General features: G+C 35.8%; 2 protein-coding genes across 3 annotated transcripts; both read right to left on the bottom strand.

Annotated features, from left to right (window-relative positions):
- Window positions 1-1,387: 1,387 nt before the first annotated feature.
- ppp1r2 (protein phosphatase 1, regulatory (inhibitor) subunit 2) lies at window positions 1,388-12,129 on the bottom strand. Of its 2 annotated transcripts, none has more exons than XM_058401087.1 (6): window positions 11,744-12,129; window positions 8,786-8,893; window positions 8,039-8,122; window positions 6,641-6,735; window positions 5,827-6,006; window positions 1,388-5,545 (listed from the first exon to the last, which is right to left on the bottom strand). In XM_058401087.1, the coding sequence occupies exons 1-6, from the start codon at window positions 11,863-11,865 to the stop codon at window positions 5,529-5,531; spliced, it is 606 nt and encodes a 201-aa protein (XP_058257070.1). In that variant the 5' UTR covers window positions 11,866-12,129; the 3' UTR covers window positions 1,388-5,528. The 2 variants fall into 2 exon arrangements, with proteins under 2 accessions (XP_058257070.1, XP_058257069.1); XM_058401086.1 differs by having other exon boundaries at window positions 1,388-5,548; window positions 11,744-12,127.
- Window positions 12,130-12,804: 675 nt separating this feature from the next.
- alpi.2 (alkaline phosphatase, intestinal, tandem duplicate 2) lies at window positions 12,805-19,968 on the bottom strand. The gene is made up of 12 exons (XM_058401313.1): window positions 19,901-19,968; window positions 19,423-19,580; window positions 18,914-19,030; window positions 18,026-18,141; window positions 17,307-17,481; window positions 16,418-16,590; window positions 16,099-16,224; window positions 15,226-15,295; window positions 14,799-14,933; window positions 14,288-14,479; window positions 13,751-13,864; window positions 12,805-13,492 (listed from the first exon to the last, which is right to left on the bottom strand). Exons 1-12 carry the CDS (start codon window positions 19,966-19,968, stop codon window positions 13,206-13,208), a joined length of 1,731 nt encoding a protein of 576 aa, XP_058257296.1. The 3' UTR covers window positions 12,805-13,205.
- Window positions 19,969-21,322: the final 1,354 nt, after the last annotated feature.

Genomic DNA, 21,322 nt, shown 5'->3' with positions numbered 1-21,322 from the left:
ATTCACCTAAGTCATGTCTGTATTTTAACTTAAATACTGCATTAGTTGTATAATAGAAAGTCATGATGTTCAGACTGTAATGTCTTAGTGCTTTAACAGTTTATATTTTATTTAGATCTATCTTTAGGCTTATTTAATTTAAGGCTTTTGTACGTCTTGGGTATGGAATAATATTCAAAAGGGTCCTATATGTCAGGGGTTTTCAGAACCATAGACAGTGGGCCTCCTTTTTGACACAACATACATTTGTTAGCCGACTTTTAACAACTGTGTTAACGTTAAAAATGAAAAGTTAGGATATTATCTCAATAATAACACTGTTGTGTTTTCTGACCATTTTTTTTATTGCTGTCACGCTCAAGGGCTGTAAGGTATTTGTCATGTGGTGTGAAAGCGGCGCTGTGCAGACCGATAGATGTAGAACATTAAAGTATCGCGAGAGCGGTTCTAGAGCGTATTCGAGTGCAAACTCTCGCGGTATTTTGGCGCGCGCGCGCGCGCGCGTATGTGTGTGCACAGAGAGATGTCAGTCAAAAGTCATGTCTTTTCGGTTCTAATTCTTGATTCTTCTCAGCAACACTTTGCAAACTAGTTATCAGCGCACATGTGCGCGAGATGAACATGACGAGATAGACATGCGCAAGTGGATATCGGGGCGTTGATAAGGACACGCCTACAGACTATTAGGCCAATAAAAAGTCTTTATTCGCCCCTCACAACGTAACATGCAACGAACACCCCTTAAGCACGCAGAATAATGTAAGTAGATTTTTTTGTAATCGCAGTTTTGAACGATTACGTAATCGTGGCATCTGTAATCGCGATTAGAAAATCGATTAATTGTGCAGCCCTAATCCAAACTACTTCATTGTGTGTTTATAGCTTTAAGTTTGTATAACGCTACCTGTAGCTCGCAAGCAACGTGCTGGAGACCCCTGCTTTAGATCAAATACATTCATTCTTCTCAGTGAAAAACTGAGAAGAATGTAAATCTGCCAGATCAGATGGATTTATCAGAGTAATTCTGATCATCTTTTTTTATATTTATGTAAAATTGCTTTGTTACATTTTCCATTGTTAAAAGCGCTATACAAATAAAACTGAAGTCAACTGAATTAGACAAGATTATGGAGTCTTTGAAATAGTACTGATGATGTTATGTATCATTTATCAATTAGTATTTTGTTATTAGTTATTTAATGGTGTAATTATAAGGATATTATTATTTTACAAATATTTTTAATCATCTGTTCTCTTTTTCCTTCTTTTAATTTTTTATTTTGGTATAAATATGTAAGTAATTAAAATATATTAATGCACTGTCAAAAACAGTTAATTTTTCAGTAAATATTCAGTCCTGTACATTAAGCACTGCAACATCAAAACATCATATCAACATATTTTATTAATGACAAATAATCTACACCTTGTCATGGTGAGGGACATGCAGTCACACTTCATAAAAAATGATGCAAATCTGCTTTTCGTTTTCAGGAGGAAACACTATTAAATGGCAGAAAAAAAAAAGAAAGAAAAAGATAAAAGGCAACCGATGGACAGAGCTTAAAAATATAGTGCATGAATATGAGCATTTACAGATTTACACAGGGGTTTACATCCAATTTTATTTCTCTCACACTCTTAGAAATCAGGTGAAATGCAAAAATCATGTTCAGATTTTTTTTTCTTCCCACAGAGAGATTGAGGACAGAAAAAAAGAGTAAAAGATAAACTGAACACTTCATAAGGATCCGATTCAGATTGGACTGAATCTGTTCAAGCGTCCAGCACTTTTAAGTGATCTTCAGTTTAGAAATGTGCTTTTTTTTAGCGTCTAATGTCTGTCATATGTCTCACAACAATACTGTCAACACTAAAGATTGTTCTGGCTCTTTCTTGCTGTCTCTCTCTCTCTCTCTCTCTCTCTCTCACTCACACACACACTGCAGCAATCAGTGTTTACAGCGTTAAGTTAGCTACTGAGAGGCAGAAAATTACTTGCTGAATTTAAAAAACTAGGAGCCAATACTTGAGGAGCAGTTCAGACAATCCTACTAGACGTGTTTGATTCCTGCAATAGTGCCGAGGCTTATGAAGCTAACAAGTAATGGAAGTCAGTCTTCAGCATAGAAACACCCAAACTGACATATTTAACCTCCACAAAATTATCTAAAAGTAAACCAAAAGTGTAAAAGCATTGAGAGTATATAGTAGAGTATTTACACATTTAAGTTCACAGTGGAACACTTCACTTTTACTGCTTTGAAGGTGGGATCTAAGTGGGCAGAGCGATAGTAAACTTCAATTGCCCAATATGGCGGCCACTGTAAATAAACATTCCAGAATACAGTTACAGGTTGAAGTATTGTGCATATATCAGGAGGTTCCACTATAAAGATTATGATTGAGACTGACTTCCATTACGTGTTAACATTAGTCTCATAGCACCAGAAATGGAGCCATAAACTTCAGATATTAAAGATGATTTTACATCTGGATTAAAGGTAGAGGGTGAGATGATATGGGGGTAGGTTTAAGAAAAGTGATCTTTGAGAGGAAGGGAAGGAGGAGGCAGGATAAAAAGTGAAGGAAAGCAGCATTTTGTGTGCTCTTTATAGAAAGTGTGTCTCATTCAGTAGTCGGTGTGAGGAACACGTTCTCCTACAGGCCCTTCTTTTGAAGGAATATGCAGAGATTTATTTATTCATCTTCCTCTATCATTCACCACCTCAATCTAAACTTCCTCCACCACTTATTCACTTGCTTCATTTGCCACTCTCTCTCTCATGCATCCCCTGCTTTATGCACTTGCTCCTTGAACAATTAACTCCTTCATCAACTTCCTCATTCTCCCGGTTTCCTCTCCATCATTCACTTATTCGCTCCCTCACTGACTTACTCATTTCCTCAATGCCTCCCTCTATCCCACCATCACTAGATCATTCACTCCATCACTACTCCACCAGGGGGCATGGGAGTAGCAGCACAGAGTAACTAGTGGATGTGTTTTATTCCACCATATTTTAGTTAGCTGTGAATGGTAGTGTAACAAGCAGGCTGTGGCACTTTGTTGTTTCAATATAATATGAGAAACAGGGAGAGAATAGATGATAATGATAATAAATTAATTTCAGTACACACAAACTTAAGACTAAAGCGCAAAAACCTGCTGTAGTGGTGTTGCAAAGAAGAAACATTGTTATTGTAAAGAAAGAAAAACAGTCCATGTGTGAAATATGAAGGAAAAAAAAACAGAATTGGCAAAACATGAAAGATAAAACAACTTTGTCCCAAATGCTGATTATATCAATTAGTCAATATCAATCACAGGACTTCCTGGTGTGTATGAGCATTCATGGTAATTATCAGGCAGGTTAGATCTTTATACAGCATCCCAAAATCACACATTCATTTCAATTTCCCTAGCATTTGGGACACAACCAAATCTCTCTGGAATTTCAATTCCTTAACTCCCCTTTCATCTTCAGTAGTTTATGCAGTTTTACTTGATCATGTTATGAAATGTTTCATTCATAACATCAGGCACAGCTGTATGTAACCAGCTCTCATGTAATAGAGAGCGAAATTCATTAGCTGTGTGTACAGTAGACATGAAATACATTATAATGGTTAGAGCCATGATGTAGTCAAAACTGAACTATAAATCATAAATCCCCTGTGCATGTTGCACCACGCCAAAGCGCTGACTAGAAGTTTATATTACGTGTCAGTAATGCAAGCTCCAGTGCACCACTTAAAGCACTGGCTAAAAGTTTTACACTTCACACACCAAACGTGGGGGAAGAGGGAAAGAAAAAAACAACAACAAAACAACAAAAAAAACAGATTTCATGTACATGTCATTTTTGTCGGTTCATTTCATTTCCTCATTAGTAACCTGCATTAACCTCTCCCAAATTATTTAACCTTTTTAGATGAAAAGAAGAAGGTCCATTATGGAGTCATTTTAGTGGCAAATGTATTTAGTACTGAAACCTATAAACACCCCATCAACATCCAAAAAACATCATCTGCAAGCATTTCATTCTTTTTGCATAACAGCAAATTAATTTTATAAGGATAGTTTCTTTCATAAGTTCATAGTTACAAATGTTCCTCATCTATTTCATTGTGCCGTTAAGACAAAAAAAGAAAAAGGATTATAGTTATTGCTCTACCTCTGACTGTTGCACAAAGGCTGACACTGGACACTCCTTCCAGAAATGTTAAATAAACATCACCTCATACAGAACTTATAAGTGATTACTGTCTAAAATCTGTTTATGTGGAGAATCTGTTATACACGTCTCGGCGGATGAGATTTTGCCACAGAAACAATAATGCAGTAAAAAGTAGGAAAAGAATTTGCCAGAGCTCTTGTTAGCTAATGTTTTACACTTCCAGGATTGGTAGATTTACAGGGTTACAGTCAATCTAGACTCGGAAGAGGGAAGTGAAAATACTTGCTCCTAGAAGCAGATCATCTGAGCAGATATTTACGTAAGCAGATTTATGCAAATCAAAAACCATCAGGAAAAATGAGCAATAATAATAATATAAAAATAATAAATAATTAAACTAAAGACTGGTTAAGTGGGTTTAAGGTTTAAGGGTTAAGTGGGAATAAAAAGAAATGTTAAACTTCTCAATCTTTGTCAGAGCTTGCAGAAATCGTTATCATTAGAGAAAAAAAATTATATGCTAAACATCTGAGGTAAACAAAAGGACTTTTTTTGATTGTTGCTTTAATACATTTAGCACAAAAATGACTCCATATTGGACGCTGTTTTAAAAGTGATTAAATATTAGTGAGAACAGCGATGCCACATAGGATTACAACTAGTGTATAAACGCCAACTAAACACCAAGGTTGGCTCAAACACGTCTATGTAGCATGCTGTAGGTTTCGGTTGTTAGCAGGCTAGCTAATGTAAATGTACTTTTAATACATTTAGGTGCTGCTTTTTTTTAAACATCTTATTAAAGGTGTCTAACTGCTGAATATTTAAAGCTATTTTTTTTTTTTACATGAAGAGCAAAGAGTCTGTTTGTGGTGACTGATCTGATTGGAGAGACAAATTCACTTCAGTGGACTGTCCATGGCAATCCAAATTCAAAACGAATTATTAATGATTGGCTAAGCGATGTGGACAAATGCCAACTAAACATGGAAAAATACCGATTATGCCATTTTTAGGCGAAAACATTAGCAGGTATATGTGGGGCTTTATTAGTTTGTCCTAACACTGCAGTATTGTAGCTGCAGGTTAAATTTTAAAACAACGGAAAAAAAAGTGAAAGCAGTGGCTTGGTTATCGCTGATGACTTTGCCTCTCTGATAACAGTCTTTAGGCCTTTGTTTCTTGCAAGACAAAAGTAACACGACACACTCTTGGCAACAGACGGAGCAGCCGGCGGGTCGGTGTGGTTTTGCATTGCATTGCGTGTTGAATACAAAAGGAACATCAGGGAGCAGCGTGTCCTCAATCACAGCCTCTGAGACTCTTCCCAAAGCACTATGTCCTTGCCTATGACTCCAGTGAATCTGCTAAAATAAATAAGTGAGGCCACATGATGAGTTTCAATGGCACACAGTGTTTAAGGGAAACATTTGTGATGCTGAATTGTAAATGTGGCAACCCTAATGTGTGTGTGGATATTGTCAATATTGTTATTGCTGACAGACGGCATCTTCAAATGAGTTAAAATCATTAATTACTCCGCCTTAATGAGAATTAATGGATGTGGATTACATATTTTCATATTGTTACTATAGTTAATTACAAATAACTCACCATAAATCATTAATAATTAAAAACTTTTTACCATCTTGAGGAGGATCTACATTAATGTCTTCTGTCTCCGTGTCATCCTTCATCTCCTCATCCTCCTCTTCATCCTCCTCCTCCTCCTCAAGCTCTCTGGCGATCAGCTGTCTGGCCAGTTTAATGTTAAGTCCTTCATTATAGTGCATCTTCCTCATCCGCTCAAACTGCTTCTTTTTGGCTGCAGAAAAGAGGACAGAAAAAAAAAAAAAAAAATCAGAGTCAGTTCAGCTCTAAGGTGACCTGTGGTTGTTCTACATTTACCTTATTGACTGCAGCAGATCAATCACAGGAGCCTCATTTCACACTCCTCCCTGCATGTGTGTGTGCACACACACAAATAACCTCAGAATTACTGACATCCTTATTAAATACAGCAGGGCTCAGACTTTCAGGATTGACCGGATCACAGGTCTACAGTCCATGTAGGTCTGGCCACGAAATGAAATTTTAGTAGAGGAATGTGAAATGGCCTGTTAAACAAATAATCTGAATATGATTTTTCTGTAAGCAGATTTATTTAAACAAAAAAATAATCAGAAAAATGTGAAAAAATAAATAAAATAAAAACAAAAGTACAATAAAAAACACAAATTCGCACAAATTCTCTCCACCTCTCTGTCTATCCATTTATCTCTCCGTCTCTGACTGTCGGTTTCAACACTTCTCTGACTATGCTCTGCTTGTCTGTCTCTTTCTTTCTCTGCCTGTTCTGCATCAGTTCTGAAGCCCTCTGAACCTCAGAAAAAGCCTCATGTACCAGTATAAAACTTTAGGTCTTTAGGTTTATGAAGACAGTAGTATTGATAACCCACCTAGTTCCTCCGGACTGAGCTGCTCTTCCTCCTCACTGCTCTCCTCCTCTTCCTCCTTCATACAACGAGGGCCTGAACCTTCAGCTGCTGCCAGTCTGCACACAGGAACAATGGATTACTCATTAAAGAATATACACAGAAAGGGAAGACACACACCCATACATAAACAAACAACTGAATACACATCACTGAATATCTCCATCTTGTTGCACACAGAACTCCAGCCCTAAACCCCTCTGCAGTTGTATATTTATAAATCTACTCAAACATTTCTGAGGACTATCATACACCACACAGCCAAACACAAACTGTATTTGCATGCACAATTTGCAATACCACTCAAACAATATGAGGCTCAAATTGGCAAATAAACACACCCACCCACCATCTTAGATAGCTCTTACATCATACCCAAAAGAAGCACAGCCAAAGATTCCAGATTGAGCTCAACACAGAGCTGCAAGCATCATTTAAGGCTGTAACTGCAAACCAAATAGTATACTGTACCAGCACACCTATGGTGTTTATATTAATTAGACATCCTATTTAAAATGTAGTATGCGGTCTGGGAAACAGCCCTGACCTCTTATTAAATGAGTATTATTTGACTAGTGGTGGTCAGTTTGATACATACAAATGACTCGGATCTTTTGATTCCATTCTCCAAAAAAGATCAGAGTTCAGATTTGTTCTGTGAGCCTTTCTGAAAGTTACATCATTCTGTCAGTAGGTGGCGCCAGTGAGCATCAGTATGAGTAAGCAGTTGTTTCACTCACTCAATACATTTATTTAAAAATGGCATTCAAGACACAAGTTCTATTATTATAATTTATTAACATTGTTCATTTCGTTCACGAATAAGTACTACGCTATTAATCTGTAGGTTTATCACTCTTGTTCAGATTCAAAGTAAGGGACCCATTTGTTCAACACCTCCAAAAAAATGACCTTCTACTTCACAGCCTGCAGTGTTTAAAAAGCAAGAAAAAAGCTGCCTGTGTTTTACACACGTCAGACGTAAATGAACAAAAAATATTCGTCAGAACATGTCAGTGAAAGAGAATGATTCGGTTACCTAAAAGATTCATTTAAATACACAGAATCGGTCACGAATAAAACACCACTATCTGACTGAGAAGTAAAGAGCACAACCCACATGCCCAAATGTTCCTCTGCAAGTAGCTTGCAATACCATTTTCCACCAGGCAAAATATCCAAATCTTACATTCATCAGCTTTAATTTTGAAGATTAGGGAGAACAGATAGCACAAACACCTAATGTCACCTTGCTTGAGCATTGAGTGGTTGAGTATTGATTGAACAGTCTGATTGGGAGGGGCGTTTTGTAAGAGACAAGATGTGATGTAGAGGACGTGAGTTTAAACTGTACACACTCACTTCTTGGCAAGGTCGTCCACAGTGAGGGCAGCGTTACCTTCTGAATCGCTGTGCACTTCATCATCATCATCTTCACCTACCATCCTGAATGAAAGAGTACAGCCAATATCATCATCATCATCATCATCCCTAACATTCTCAGCCCACAGGAACCCATTTTATTGAATGTACATATTAGGGAGGAATGAATATCACCAGGCTCAACTTCAATGTGCTACTACAAAGACTTTCTCGCTGTAACGTCACTAAACAAGCCCCACAGCTTTGGAAAATCCACATATGCAAATTAGCAGAAAAAGTTGATATGTAACATGAAAACTTGTAGCCATTGAATCTGTATTTTAATCCACCTAGAGACCCATGTTGGCTAATGTGAACTCATTTGCAGTTAGCAATATTATGGAAGCATGGTGGTGTTAATTGCATTTTTATACATAATCATGTAGATATGTTTACAATAACTTCTAATAGCTTAGAAAAACACATGTAGAACACTATTATGGACTGCTTAGACAAGGTAAGGTCACTTTCCCAGGTTACTTCCTGTTAGCTGTTGTCAGTGTCCCGTTTACATTTGTTTACAAATCATGTACCAGCTTCCCTGTCCGTGAGAAAATCAGCATATGAGTCAGTGAATCTGTCATGACTGAGAGTCACAAGAACCCATATTCCCCATTTTTGGTCAGTCAAGTTTCACTGTGTGTGTGTTGGCATACAGACAGTGTACATCAGCTGCTTTATGCTCACCGGTTATATGGTGTACTTGGTTCATCGATTTTCATTAGACCGTAATCTTTATCAGCTGGGTGATACGTGGCCAGGATGTTCATCTCGTCCCATTTCTGTGACTTCTTCCTGAAACGATGTGTCCAAATAAGGTAAAAATCATTAACACTGATGCAAACAGAACATTCCCCCCGAGAGATGAGCACTGTGTCCCACTTTAAAAACTCACTGTGACTTGAAACATTGTTCAAGTCACAATGAACTGTGCAAGACAATAACCCATTACGTGTTATTTATATCAAGATGCTTATTTTAGCTCGAAACACCAGTCACAATAAATTAGGGACATTTCGAGCACAGTTGATAAGATTTGTTCCCAAATGATTCAGGGTCATTTTGAAGTCATTAGGGTGAAAGAATCGGTCATTGCCATGCGATGAGTCATGGTACAGCATCAGTAAATATGATTACTAAAAACAGATGTTATGCAGGTTTACATTAGATTTTTGCATTAGCGAGTACATCAAACCTGTTCTGTACCTCTTGAATCAGTGAATCCTTCAGTCATGACTGAAATCTGAAATTTCTTTTTTGTTCAGCGACTCGTCTGATTCAACTTTTGAATCAGCGATAAAAAACAGATTCCCTCCTCTGTCTTGCACTGATTCATCTCTGGAATCAGTAAATATTTCGGACACACCCAGCATCTGCTCCTTTGTCATTCAGTGAATCTGTGACTACTGAACTAGTGAATCTTTCAGTCATGACATGAAATCAATTTTTTTTTTTCTTTGAGCAAATGAGTGTCAGTCACAAAGATGATTCACTCCTGTCTTGTTCAGCAAATCAGCTGAGTAAGCAATTTTAATGAGTCCTGTTTTGAGTCGATTTGGTCTGAGCTTAGGTTTTCCATCTTTAAATTGTTTATTGACATATACAGGCACGTTATAAACTTCGATATTATTAGCTATGTTACATATCTCACATGTGTTCATAATCAGGCTGCACAAATCAGTGAGCAAATTGTTTAAATAAACAGACTGACATGACTCAAGTTACTTAAAAAGAGCACAGAAATGACAAAGGAATAAAAGAGATATGTTCCAGTCTCTCCATATGTCTGTGTTACAAACTGAATAAATGGTGTAGTGAGGGGTAAAATACGCTGGTGTACTATTAAAATACACAGCAGTGGGTGGTTTGGGGACATGGCTCATGATAGAGAATCAAATACAGCAGCGGTTGTTAGGATGAGATGCAGTGAGTAGGAAGGTTCATAACAGGTTTTCTTTGAAGGATTAAAAATAACCAACATAATCAACCACATCCTTGTCCTTAGAAGATCTGCTACTCGGCTGTGCAAAGAGGCCCTTAGGATTTTTTTTTCTCTCCTTTTATGTTCAAACTATTCTGGTATGGATACAGAAGTCTGCTCCATCTCTTGAGATTGAAACACACTGACAGGCAGAGTGCCCTAGTTTTCTTCGTATAGAAGAGACTGATGTAAGAACAATGTCACATCAGGGAGAGAAACATGAAAGAGGAGGAAGTACAGGAAAATAATCCTGGACAATAAACACATCAGAGGTTCATCTGTATTTATTAATGCAGCATTGAACACAAATATTTAAGTCTTGTTAATGTTTTTTTTTTTTTATGTAATGGCAAGTCTGTTCATTTATAATCTTGCATACAGTACTGAAAGTAAATCTGAAATAAAACAATAACCGAAACTTAAAAAATATCATATGAAAAATAAAATATCATTTTATATGAACCTGCCGTAAATAAAATAAGAAAAACATATGCAAATCACTAATATATGAAAAAGTGAATCTTTTGATCGCAATCACCATTTGAATCAGCGAATCATTTGTAATGACTCTTCTCTTATTCTGTGCATCATTCAGCAACAACCAAAACTTCTTTGTTGTTCATACAATTAGTATTTGAATCAGTGAATCTTCTGGTTATGACAGATCTGCTCCTTTGTCATTCAGCAAATCCATGTACATCAGTTAACATTTTGTTCACAGCCAAGAATCTCTGTCTGAATCTGTGACTCTTTCGGTCACAAATGAAATTTTCTCCTGTCATTCGAGGAATCTGTGAATCTTTGGATCACAACCAAGATTTTCCTCATCCGCCATTCACATTGTTTTAATTCTGTGAATCACAGCAGAGACTAGCTTTGCCATTCAAAGGATGAACTCGGAGTGAACTCTGATCACAATCCAGCTTCGATCCATGGTTGTTTTCTTTGAAGAACAGGTTCATGTAAGACAACTCACAACTTATAGTAGACAACAACATAAATCCACCCAGCTCAATTTACAACCCAAAAGCGCTAGCCACGTGATGTTCATGTATCGCGATATAAGTATCGTTTGATCATATCGCCCAGTCCTGATTTCTTCTTCTCCTCATCTCCTTATTAAATTTGCTCAATACAGCTGAAAATTGCATAGAGATTTGCAAAGAGTTGGATATTTAAACGGTTTTATTTGCTTTATTTTGTCAGTGACTATTGCCATTACAACCCCTACGTTTAAAGTTCATTCAGTCAATAAAAGTAATTCGATCCAATTCAATCCACTCGAGCTAGGCTAGTTAACTAGCCACACACACGGGCTTGCTTTGCTAATGTATCGTGACAGGGTAGCCGAGCTGCTTCCAAACACTCACAAATTAACAATCTTGTTTCCTTACATTACCCGAAAAGCTCAGAAAACACGACTCTGTACAAAATCATCTAAAAACAACATAAATCAACACCTAACATGAGTCAGCTAAGGCACAACCACCTCGGTTAGCCAGGGCTAGGCGGCACTTTACGATGGTTCAATCCCAAATTACTGTTTACTCCCTACATAGGCGCACTATACAAAACGCGAGGTATGACAGCAAAATAGTGATCTATATTAAAATGCAGTAGATTTGTGACGTGGCCTTTGTTTTTGACAGGTTACGATTACTCACTGTTGATCATCGTCGGTGAAGCCGGACCCTGTCGGCTCAGTGCTCTCAAGTGGAACTTCAGGACACGGTTTGGTGATGGCTTTATTTTTTAAAATGCCTTTAATGGGCCGCGGAGCTGCCATTCCCTCTCACACCCCTGTAATGCCGCTCAAAAACTCCTTAAAACGCCCTGCCAGATGTAGTCTGGCTGTCAGTTAGCTTTGCTTGAGAAACCTGGAAACAAACAAAAAAAATAGCGTCCGAAAATCCAAAGAGTCCCGCTTTGATTAAATCTTAAACTGGACCGTCACACTGGACGCAGGTACTGGACTTCTCCGTCACACGCTCCTTTCGCTCGTTTTTCAAGTGCAGAGTTACGGCGGCCGGAAGTTTGGAACCGGAAGTATGCTGCCGGAAGTAGTTTCTTGGCCCACATTTTTTAAAAATTTTGTTGCTCATGTTAGCTTGCTGCTAATTTGTAGAAACCATTCACTTATGTGATTTTCGATTCAGCATCAACTGTCATTAAAGTAATAAATCATTTAAGATTGTTTACTGTGTACAGAAACAATTCAGAAAAGTGAACAAAAAAGTTGAGGCTCAGAAATGATTAACTAGTACACACACACACACACACACACACACACAACCACATCACTGTAGAACATATAAAGGTTCTACTGTTTAGTGTTTCATACAATAGCTAAAGTTCTAGTAAGGACATTAGTATGGACTAGAACTCACATTTTGTTGGATTTTTAATAGTCTATTAGTTTAGTGTTGGCATGTAATAACTTATTACATTTAATGCAGTTTTTAAACCATTACTGTAATTAACATAATTATTATTTTACTTTTCTATGGCTCTATAACCATTGTTATAATATATATATATATATTATAACCATATATATTTCTTATTGAAGATATCCTCTGAAAACATCTTTATCGTGTGACAGTCCATAATGCTGCATATATCATAGACAATTCAATATTAATATTAATAACAGTAATAGTGATGTTTAGAAAATAATGAATAAGTAATAAAAAATCAAAAGAATTTGGATATGTTTTTAAATAATTTATGCAGGAAATTGTTAATTACTATACAGCATTCTGACATCTGAAAATGAAATAATTTATAACTGTAGATTTATTTATGGATGTGGTACATGGCCTGGGAACCGTTTACACTTCAGCCTTCACTTCAGAAAACCTTTCTATAAAGACTTTAATAGAGTTTCTTTAAAATGCAATACAACGTGTTAACAATAAAGATACAGCTATTATTTCTGGAAGACTTTATAAAGGGTCTGCTATTGATACATTAATAAGATTGCTCTAATTACATGTACATTTATTACATTTCATTATTATATTTATATCTTATGCACAGGACACTGGTTTAACACAAAGTCCAAAATATTACTATGTTACACAATCTGTAGGGGGAGTAAGTGTTCAGTGTTAAAGTTCAGCTCCTTCAGAGGAAATGGATGAGAGAAGTGAAGAGGCCAAGCAGCATGATGCAGACGCTGAGCCGGGTGGATACAGCATGATTAGGCTCTGGTTCGGGAGCAAACTGTAAGTAACAATCAGCGTAGGGCTCAATGCAGGCAGCATAAGCCATAGCATGGGCGATGTAGCTCTGTTCCTGAACACCGTGGAAAAGATGAGACATCGGGCCTTTCGCAAAAATAGCCACATCCTCAGAACCATGAGTTTCAGATGAGAGAGGAACAGCAGACTGCTGCACATAATCATTACTGTCTAAAAGAAAGAGAAAGGGAGGGGAGTGGGGGTGGAGGTGGAGAGACTGCGTAAATATACAGTTATGTATACATGTATGTATGGATGGATGGATGGATGGATGGATGGATGGATGGATGGATGGATAGATAGATAGATAGAAAGAAAGAAAGAAAGAAAGAAAGAAAGAAAGAAAGAAAGAAAGAAAGAAAGAAAGAAAATAGAGAGCAAAAGTTAGACCTGCCAGTTGCAAAAGTCACTCAAGTTTAATAATCTTACTTGTAATAGTGTAGTTAAGATCTGGTCGTGTTCCTCCAGTGAGGTATCCAGGTCCATTCCCATACAGAGTGGTGGTAAAGGGTTTTTTATCTTGCCCAGTTTTCGTAGAAAGTCCTGAAAGACACATAAATACATTATACATAGTAATATGTTGATTTAGCAGACACATCTACATACTTTAGATAGATAGATACTTTATTCATCCCAAAGGGAAATTCACAAGACTTTAATAGAGTTTTATAGACTTGTGTTTGAGAATAAATACAGTTTAAGGTTAAATTTTGTAAAATAATAATAAAAAATAATATAATCATATTTTTTTTTACAATTTAATCACATTTTTCTCAGTTTTTCTTTTGTGAGCTTCGATGATGGGTTAATAAACGGACACTAATATTACGTCTGTTTTGAGATTATCCATGGAGGAGATGGTCACATGGTTCTGGTCATGTGAAGGGGAAATACATTGACTTCTGATCACAAACATGCCCAGTGATGAGTGATGTGTTTATGATGTGAAGTAATTTGATACTGTACCCATTACTGGACTGCCCCTGGCAGAGTTTCCACCAAAAGAGAACACATGTGAATGATCAGCGGTGACCACAGTCATAGTGTCCAGTTCACTGGTCAGCTCAGCTGCTCGGGCGATGGCATTGTCAAACTCCACCGCTTCATACAGTGCATGTTTAGCTTTACTTGCATGGTGGCCATGATCTATTCTACCACTTACAAAACAGAAACACACACACAATAATTACTTAAACCCTTGACCGCTTATTCGATGCAAAGACACATGCAGTTGTCTCACCTTAAGTCACCCAGTCTGTGCCACTCAAAGACACCCTAAATCTGTTTCACTCAGACATGTCCATTTGTCCCACAAAATCACACGCCCCATTTGTCCCATTAAAGACAAGCCCAATTTTTCCCACTCAAAGACACACCCAATCTGTTTCACTCAAAGATACACCCATCTGTCCCAGTCAGATCATGATAATCATGAGTTGCTCATGTAAACATCATGAAACACAGCATGGACACTTATCTTCCACAAAGAGGTAAAATCCATTGGGGTTCTTGCTGAGGATCTTGATAGCTTTTTCCATCATCTCTGTGAGTGATGGATCTGTTTCTGGATTCCTTTCCAGCTCATATCTGGTGTCCTTTGGCTCAAAAAGACCTGAACATAAACAGAGAGAATCTCGGTCATGAACAAAACATTCACTGATTTAAACACTAACCTGCTGAACAAGAGAGGCCCGAATCTCAATTAAGAGCAAAAGATTCACCGATTCAAACACTGACCCACTGAAAGAGAGAGGAGCAAATCTTGGACATGATGGAAATGATTCACTGATTCAAAATGTGTTTTGGTGGTAAAGCAGGGTTTAAGGTAAGAACATGAGTTGTGGAAACTTTCTTGTGCTAAAAAATATTATAGAAAAATAATATTATATTAATATTAATATTACCCATCAAATAATCTGTGTTTCTCTCATCCACATCATTGAGCTGAGTTTTATTCCACACATAATGGGCATTCTGCAGGAAAGAAGTAAAACAGTTAAAGGATACAGAATGTGCAGAATCTTGTACATGTAAATGTATAAACACACAGACAGCACAGATTAGAATTCCCCACAGCATTCTGTATATTAAGATTTTTTTTTATAACGACTGGTATATTTATTTTATTGTTTGCTTCATCTCCATTCTCCTTCTTCTTCTTCTTAATAATAATAATAATATTTCAGTGTTACTCAGACAAAGAATTTCTCACTAATATTTTGCACAGGTTTATTAGAAGTTATTACAAATTATAAGTTTATTAGATAAACTCATATTTTTCACACATTTGCTCATATTCATTAAAACTGATTCGTAAAAATATCAAATTTGTCTGCAGGTGATACACAACTGTCTAATTCATTTGTATGTGATTCATTAAACTGTCTGTTTTACTTAACTGTCTGATTCTTCTGCATCTGATACACATAAGTGTCCTATTCATCTGCATATATTTAATGAAAGTTATGATCTGTTTCTGATTCATCTGCCTACGATTCAATTCAAGATGATTAATGAAAAGGTTAAATGTTACTGAAACTATATGATTTTTCTGACACTGGTTCATAAAACTCGAACTCACTAGTTCACGAAACTGTCCCAGTCATCTGAATATAATCTATGGACATGTCTGATCTGAATCTGACCTACCAAACTGTCTGATTCACCTGTGTCTGATTCATGAAATTTAGTAAAAACTGTTGATGAATACGAGGAACATTGTCGAGATTCATAAAAAATGTAAAATGCATAATTTGAGCAAGGACAGAAGAAGTTACCTGTTTGTTTTTAAGCCACTCATTGATCAGATTGGTTTTGTCCTTTCTGCTACCGGTTGTTGTAGGATATTCAGGATCAGGAGTCTCTACAGGGAGCATGTACTGTCTCCCTCCACCTAAAATCACCTAAAAAACAAATACAAATATTTCTGTCGTGGCTGCACAATTAAACACGTTTTAATCATAACCATTATGTTTGGCTTCCTCACAAATATTCAGATTTTTAAAACAGACTGACTCACACATGTTACAGAATTTATAGATTTACATATTTATTAAGAATATTAAGTTAGTAATGTACAAGTATAACAAATCTTACGTTAATGTCAGTGTTGTGGACGAGCTGGTAGGAGATGTCTTTGCAGCCTGCACTTGCTGCGTTAGCAGGCAGCTCAGCATCACCGTACCAGTCTCTATCAGCAACATGGGCATAATTAGCTCCTGGGGATGCGTGCTGAACTCGTGTGGTGGTCACAACACCCACAGACTTCCCTGGAGAAAAATATATATATTTATTAAAAAAAAAACCCAGTAAAAACAAATGATATATATATATAAGTATAAATACTGAAAAATAAGCCAGAGTGAGAACTATTATTTTGAAAAAACAAACAAACAAACAAACAAATAAATAAATAAATAAAAATGAACTAAAATTTTGCTAAAATACTATAATAATAAAATAATACACTTTGTTTTTAAATTTGAATAATTAAACAAGCCTGGTGAATATTTCATAGCAAAGATTTTTGGTGTATAAACACACTTCTTCTTCTTCTTCTTCTTCTTCTTCTTCAAAACACACTTCATCAGTTTTTATAGCCTTAAATGTGCAGTGCATTCTGAAATTTTATTAATCATTCAAAAAAAGGTATAAAGGTGCTGCACCAAATAAAGAAAAAAAATTGAATAGTTCCAATAGTTTTAGATTTTATAATCAATTCATAATCAGTTCTATAAAAAAAGATAAATCTATGTTGTAGATGTTTAATTGTCCTTAACTGCAGTCAAAAGGATTTTAGCCCAAAAAGATTTCTATAAAATAGGAACATGGATTTAACATGACCACAAGATGGCAGCAAAAACTTTTCAAAAATGTAAAAAATTTTAGAGCTTAAGTTCTGCTGTGAACAAAGCTACCACAGGGTTGTTATAAAACTGTAGGTGTGTAGCAGATTATTATCAGTGTCTAAGCCTATGCACAATACCTGCTGCTCTGGCACGGTGGAGGACTGATTTGACCTCGTTGCCCAAGGTGGTGCTACACTGACCCCTCCGAGCCGCAGCACTCAGACCCAGTGTTCCGTAATTCGCTTTCACACCACACAGATATGCTGTGGCCGTTCCAGCACTGTCTGGCATCTGCTGATCCACATTATACGTCTGCAGACACCATTATGCAAAATCAAATACCTGGCAGTATGTGGGTTTACATAAGAAGATAATTAAATAAATTAAGTTAAGCTAACCACAGTGTTGAGCATGTGAACTGAAATAAACTAAATTTTGAATATAAACTGAATTAATTTGAAATGAAATAAAAGCAATAATTAAAATCAATGCACTTAATTTGATGAACAGTGGGTTAGTGTATAGACAAAATGTTACACAGAAACTGAACATTAATTGCATTAAAATTAATAAAAAAAAACCCTGAAACTGAAGGTAACTGAGGATTGAATTATTAAATCTACTGAACCTACTGAACTGAGCTTAACTAAAATAACTAGCAGAACTAAAATAAACTGATTTACTGAATGTAACTGATTCACTAAACCGAACTGAATTACTGAAATGAAATGATTTAGTGAACTGAACTGAATTACTGAAATAAAATGATTTACTGACCTGAACTGAATTACTGAAATGAACTAAAGTGATTTATTGAACTGAACTGAAGTGAATTAAATGGGTGTGAGGTGCAAACCTTGGATAAAGCCAGGTGAGGGAACATGTCCATGGTTAACATGGTCTCCTCTCCATTTTTACCAGCAAGCTGCCCTTTTAGAATCCGAGCAGCTGTCACTGTTGGAACCCCCATACCTACACACACACACACACACACACACACACACACACACACACACACACAAACCTAAGTTCTGAAACACCTTTAAACTGTTACACATTTAAGAATTTATATTGCAGTATTGAAATGAAATTAAAATGAAGCTTATTTAAAATATAATCTGTTCTACTACTATCTATATACTTAAAGAGGTAGAATTACTTTATAAGGAGGGTTAAAGCAGTGTATTATAAATCACATTTACACATCACTGCTGCCCTGAACAGATCCGAGAACTCTTACAGAGATAACACTAAAACAAATTAAAGATTAGAGAGGCTGTATAGCACACACACACACACACACAGATTCTTCTACGAATAACTGAGGATACTCTCGTATCTTATCTAGTGTAGCACTAAAACCAGAACAGAGAGTGTGTGTGTCTGTAAAAGTGATAAAGAGAGTGTGTGTGATTTGACAGGATCATCGAAGTCTTAGAGAAATACTTATTCTGATGTGTTCAGCACAGCATAATGTTCATGTTAAATGTGTTAAATGCACATTTATTTACTTATTTGTTTCTTTGTTTCTTTGTTTTTGGCACTGTTGTCTGTCAGTCTGTCCATCTTCCTATTTGTCTGTCTTTTTCTCTTTCTTTCTTTCTTTCTTTCTTTCTTTCTTTCTTTCTTTCTTTCTTTCTTTCTTTCTTTCTTTCTTTCTTTCTTTCTTTCTTTCTTTCTTTCTTTCTTTCTTTCTTTCTTTCTTTCTTGCATTTAAAAAAGAAATCAGTATCATGTGTCTCACCATCTCCGAGAAAAAGGATGAGGTTTTTGGCTCGAAAAACATTTGGTTTCAGAGACAAAGCCGAGATGAGAGCTTCCTTCCCCTTAATGTTCCAAAACCTTGGATCCTCTTCTTCCACTACATACCAAATCATACACACACACAAACACACACATTTTATGATGGACCGAGCAACTCTTCTGAGTGAGAACTTATTTAAATGAATCAAAATTGAATATATATATTATGTTATATTATATATATTCAATAATATAATATATATATTATTGAATATATATATTTTTTATATTTATTATATTTATTATTATATATATACATTATATATTATATGTTTTACTTTTAGCCAATGCATTAAAACACAAATAATTATATTTAAGCCATAAAATAGGGGACCATTTAACATGCATTATGCATTAATTTATGTGACGTGTCACTTCCTGTGATTAAATTTACACAGATGCTCATATGTAGAAATAAAATATAATAAAATAGTGAAAAAGAAAACGTACCTGGGGCAACAGAAAAACAGGCATTAATCAAAAATAAAATGAATATTCCAGATGTTAGGGTGTGTTGTAGAGCCATGGTGTGAATTAGAGGATGAAGGAACACATAGACCCACATACACACACACACACACACACAGGTCTTTCTGTTTATAGTCTCACTGAAGACCAAAGGTCATCCATGATACCCAATGTGAAAAGACACTGAATTTATCATTAACTTTAATGTAAAAAAACAACAAAAAAACAGAAAAAACAAAGTTGTAATAATAAGAAAGACATATTTCCAGAGATGTAACTTGGTAGTTGTCTCAGTTTGCCATATGAACTTAGCAATATGTATGTATGTATATATATATATATATATATATATATATATATATATATATATATATACATAATATAGCAATATGTTTTCATAAAGCAATGTTTTTCTTTTTTATTTATAGAAATGATTTTTAGATCAAGTTCTATCATGTACACGCCCACTTCCTCCTTAAAAGTCTTAAGAGGATTAAAAGGACTTTTAGTTTTCCTCTTGATAGTCATGAAGAACTTTCTCTCATTTTCAGTGATATATTCACATTCTTATTTTAAATAACTTCATTCATGTTTAGAATGAATATATATCAGAACATTAAAGGGAAAAAGCAACAACCAAAGCAGGATGAAAAAAGAGGGGTCTAAAAATATAAATAAGTGCACAGTCTGCCTGACAAAACAGTTTATTTCCACATGAATGTTGGAGATGAGAATCGGTCTAGGTCGGACAACAACACATCCTCCCTAACATATTGTGTAAGAATCCCAAGCTTTATAGAACTGATTGGAAGAGCATCTTAGAAAATGTTTAATTTTTCTAACTTAAAAAAAAAATCCACTGTGTAGAGGTTGGAGGCCTCAGATCCTTCTCATTTGTAAACTTTTACAAAGTTAACCCATCAGAGAGGAAGGAAAATGATTACATTCATAAACAGAACATTACATTACCACTCCTACTATTTATAAGAATAAAAATAAATGAAACATTAACTTGCTAGAGGTGAGCAAAGTATTTTTAAATCACTGTAGAAAAGTAACAACTCAAAGATGACTTAAAATGTGAAATTAAAAGTACAAGAATGCTTCACAAAATTAAAAAGACATCTGACTCAAATCACACTGAATTTAGTTACTGATGGCTTTCAGCAAGGCAACCATACAAACAATACAAATACAGAGATGCAGATAAATGATCAGTTCATGTTTGTTATGTTGAATTAAGTCACTTCTGGTCACAGCAGGTTGCACGTTTGTCTATACAGTACAGAAGGGAAATGATTTACAATCACACTATCCAGTGTCACCCAGATGTGGATGGGGTCCTGTTTGAGTCTGCTTCCTCTCAAGGTTTAATCCTCATAATCATCTCTGGGAGTTTTTCCCTTATCATTGTTGCCTCTGACTTGTTTATTAGGGACACATTTATAAGCTTATATATAGAATTGACATATTTCAGTTAAGATGCTTTGTGATAACGTCTATTGTTAAAAGCCCTATAAAACATGAAATTAAACTGAATTGAAGCTGAACTGTCAGATAGATAGAACTGGCAAGATTATTGTTATGGTTACAGTGTGTGCAATGCATGGGCATCAAGTTTACACCAAGTGTGATGGAAACATTTACATGGACTCTGACGTAACTAAATAAATCTGAAGTAGACTTGGCACACATTATTCACACACACAATCTGTCCCTATGCCTGTCAGTGGTTTATGATTTATTACAACGAGTTCAAAATATTGAACATGAAAGCCACTGATAATGTGTGATACTGATAGTGTAGTGGCACTGGCCATTACAATTCAATATCATCACTGCACTTTACTCAGGAGTATTAAAGTACACGTGTAATTGTACT

This window comes from Hemibagrus wyckioides, linkage group LG10, assembly GCF_019097595.1.
Source record: "Hemibagrus wyckioides isolate EC202008001 linkage group LG10, SWU_Hwy_1.0, whole genome shotgun sequence".
Classification (NCBI taxonomy): Eukaryota; Metazoa; Chordata; class Actinopteri; order Siluriformes; family Bagridae; genus Hemibagrus; species Hemibagrus wyckioides.
Note: the sequence above shows the minus strand (reverse complement) of the source record. Positions and strands in the feature narration are given on the sequence as shown.

Coding starts and splice junctions, on each gene's coding strand:
- ppp1r2 (XM_058401086.1), bottom strand. CDS start 11,865: ATGGCAGCTCCGCGGCCCATTAAAGGCATTTTAAAAAATAAAGCCATC. Junction 6,007..6,640: donor GCTCAGTCCGGAGGAACTAG/GTGGGTTATCAA, acceptor TCTTTTCTGCAG/CCAAAAAGAAGCAGTTTGAG. Junction 5,549..5,826: donor TGTAGATCCTCCTCAAGATG/GTAAAAAGTTTT, acceptor TATTTATTTTAG/CAGATTCACTGGAGTCATAG.
- alpi.2 (XM_058401313.1), bottom strand. CDS start 19,968: ATGACTATCAAGAGGAAAACTAAAAGTCCTTTTAATCCTCTTAAGACT. Junction 19,581..19,900: donor TTTAAGGAGGAAGTGGGCGT/GTACATGATAGA, acceptor TTTGGTCTTCAG/TGAGACTATAAACAGAAAGA. Junction 14,934..15,225: donor AAACACAGATTATTTGATGG/GTAATATTAATA, acceptor GTTTATGTTCAG/GTCTTTTTGAGCCAAAGGAC.